The sequence below is a fragment of the Aptenodytes forsteri genome, unplaced genomic scaffold, assembly GCF_000699145.1.
Source record: "Aptenodytes forsteri isolate BGI_AS27 unplaced genomic scaffold, ASM69914v1 Scaffold428, whole genome shotgun sequence".
Taxonomy (NCBI): Eukaryota; Metazoa; Chordata; class Aves; order Sphenisciformes; family Spheniscidae; genus Aptenodytes; species Aptenodytes forsteri.
This window is the reverse complement of record NW_008794177.1, coordinates 163,921-166,882: the sequence shown is the minus strand read 5'-3', so window position 1 is coordinate 166,882 and position 2,962 is coordinate 163,921. Positions and strand designations below refer to the sequence as shown.

The 2,962-nt window shown below is 66.3% G+C and overlaps 1 protein-coding gene across 1 annotated transcript in view; it reads right to left on the bottom strand.

Moving 5' to 3' along the window:
- The window catches only part of TBRG4 (transforming growth factor beta regulator 4), a 15,960-nt gene that overhangs the window by 1,304 nt on the left and 11,694 nt on the right, over positions 1 to 2,962 (bottom strand). Inside the window, exons 7-9 of the mRNA XM_009284421.2 lie at positions 2,313 to 2,555; positions 1,440 to 1,551; positions 634 to 748 (exon numbers count right to left, since the gene is read on the bottom strand). Coding sequence (XP_009282696.1) covers positions 634 to 748; positions 1,440 to 1,551; positions 2,313 to 2,555 — 470 coding nt within the window. The remainder of the gene's footprint in view (positions 1 to 633; positions 749 to 1,439; positions 1,552 to 2,312; positions 2,556 to 2,962) is intronic.

Here is a 2,962-nt window from a genome sequence, read left to right as displayed (position 1 = left end):
GTGGGGGGGGGTGGGGGGACACGGGACACACACACAGAGGCTAGGGAGACCACTATGGGGTGACATGTGGCCCTCCAGCCCCGAAGGAGCCGCGCTGCCGGCAGGCAGCTCAAGGCAGGACGGTGCTGACCCCGGGGCTCCGCAGGGCGAGGGGCAGAGGGACGGCTCCCTGCCTGCGAAGGTGGCACACCGAGTCACCAACCCTCCTCCCCCAGAGCAGCCAAGGGGAGGGCAAGGGCTCGCCGCCCGCCAGGAGAGCTATAATTACCTCCGGGAAGCTAAATAATGCATGACCCCGCCGGAGCGCAGGGCTCCGGTGCAGGGGATCAGCGCCTTAAGACTTTGTCTGCCGTCCTCCTCGATTACCGATCCCCCCACCACCTTCGGGCCGCCTAACAGGTGGCCTGGAGGGGATCACGGCTGCTAATCCCGGTGCGGGGCAAGGAAGGAGCGCTCGGGGCTGGCGTGGGGCTCTGCCTCGCTGCGCGGGACCCAGAGGCACTAGGAAGAAGAGCTTTTTTAGAGGAAGAGGGGGTCGAGAAAAAAGGCGGGCCCCCCCCCCCCCCAAAGAAGGTGTCTGCTCCTCCATCTCTGTGGAATTGAGAGACCCCTCTCTTCCCCGCAGCTACTCACGTCCACCACGAGGAAGCCGGCCGCCTGGACGTGGCGCCGGGCCGCGGCATAGCGGCCCAGCAGGTCCTTGCTTCTGTTGCTGAAGTTGGGGAACTCCCACCGGAGGAAGGCGACCCTGGGAGACGCACAAGGGGATGAGAGGCTGTGAGACTCGCGGAGCTGGCAGCAGCGCCCGGATCCTGAAGGGAGCCGCGGCAGAAGGGCCTGCTCCAGCACTGCCCGGCGCCCCGTGCCAGCAGGACACAGATTTCTCCTGCTGGAGCCGTTACCCTGCCTCTGAGCCGTCAGAGAAGCACCAGGACAGTGGCTCAAGTGCAGTTTATCCACAGCCCAGGCCTGGCAGCAGGCTGAGTGGGGCGATGATGCCTTTTTTCCAGGCAGGAAGGAGGCAGCTCAGTCCCCAAGGGCCCCGCAGACAGCCGGGCTCCGTGGCAGACAGACCTGGCAGAGGCTCTCTTCGGAGAGAAAACCATTGCCGTGACCAGCGTCCGGCCCCCTCCCCTGCTGTGCCTCCACCAGGCTGGCTGGTCAGAGCATCCCCGGCTGCAAAACGTCACCCCACGCGGGGCTGGCACAGCCCTACCCCAATTTCTGTCCTGTGCCCACCCCCTCCTGCTCCCAAACGAGGGGGAGGCAGCTGGACGCAGAGTCCTTGGCACACTGGCAGCCCCTGCGGCGCTGCCGTGAGCCACCGGCCGCAGTGACCGGGAGGTGTGGATCCTCAGCACCACGAAGGCAGAGCCTTCCCCCTCCTCTCCCCGCGAGCTCCTGCCTAGACGGCGGGGCACAGCTGAGCCCAGACCCACCTCCTGGCGCCCAGTGGCAGCGGCTTTGTCCCTTCCGAGCGGAACAGATGGGGAGCAGCAAAGTCCTTCAAGGGGAGAGGTTTATTTTCGCTGTTCACCACCATCTCGGCATCTGCACGGAGAGGAGGGAACACAAAGACTCCCGAGACCCACCTGGATGCTGCTCACACCGTCTCCCCCGAGGCTGGTGATGCAGAGCACGCGGGGCCCCGCCGCTCCCTTCCCAAAAAACCCATCCTCGCCAGAGCCGCGGAGCAGCTCTGTGCACACGGCCGGGGTACAGCATCCTCCTCGCACCACCGCAGGGCAGGGTCTGCTTCCCAAGCATCTCCCCGGGCAGAAGACGTGTCCGTGGCGTGATTTTATCCCCCAGCGTCCCACGGGAAGGGGACGTGGGGCTCATGGACTACAGAAGTTGCTGTGGCAGCCGGTTGGCCGGTCCCCGCCATGGAGGAGGCAGGGATCGAATTTGACAGGGCTGCAGGGGAGGAGAGAGCTGGGGGAGCCTGGGGTGGGCTGCGAGAGCCGGCCCTGCGGCAGGGGAAGGGCGGGCAGAGCCAGAAGCCTTTCACCAGCCTCAGCGCTGCTCCGTGCTGGTTTGGCGGCGGGAGGAGGGCTTTCCTCCCGCATCTGCTACCCACAACCGTGCCCTGGGCTGCGGTTTCTGCTCTGCCTTCAGAGGCAAGTCGTGGGAGGAGACTGGGACGAGACAGGGCAGCTGCGATGAGGAGGCAGAGGGGTGTGAGGCTGAAGAATGGCGGGGGATAAAGCCTGGTAGCCATACCAGAGCCCTCAAGTTCAATTCCCTCCACCAGGCAGAGCCCGATGGGGTCCCGCTGCTGGCCCACGGAGGCGGGGAGAGGACGCACTCACCGATCTGCCAGCCGTAGATGGTGCGTGCGTCGAAGCGCCCGTTCTCCCGGCTCCCCAGCACCCCCGCCAATGCTTCCCGCAGGCTGCTCTGCAGCAGGGTGACCTTCTCTCCCGCCGGCTCCGCGGGGCTGAGCATCTCTGCCGGCAGGAACGGCCCCCGGTAGTCGGGGCTTTCCAGCTTGGCAGCAGCGTTGATGTGGATGAGCTTCAGCCGCAAATTCTGGGCCTTGAGGGACTGATCGCCTGGCGGGAGGAGAGAAGCAGAGCTAGAGACACGGCCCAAAGCCCTGCCCCACGGCGGGGCCTGGCTCTTCATCTGGTGGCCTGTGTAGCCTGTCCGACTGGGATTCCTGGTTCCGATCCCCCCCCCGCGATGGGTCCCTGCCTGCTGGCACAGAGACAGAGATCACCAACGGCCAAATGCCGGGGTTCCTGGCCTTGCTCCAGCTGCCAGGCGCTCACAGGAAGCCACCACGAGCTGGCCGAGCCAAACAGGACCCTCGTTCAGCGGGGACAGCCCCGTTGGGAGCCCAATGTCTGTGGCATGATTTTATCCCCGGGGTCCCACGGGAGGGAGCGCTGGGCCCGCGCACTACAGAAGTTGTTGCGGCAGGGTGGCTTGCCGGGCCCCCGGCCAGGGGGGGGGGGGG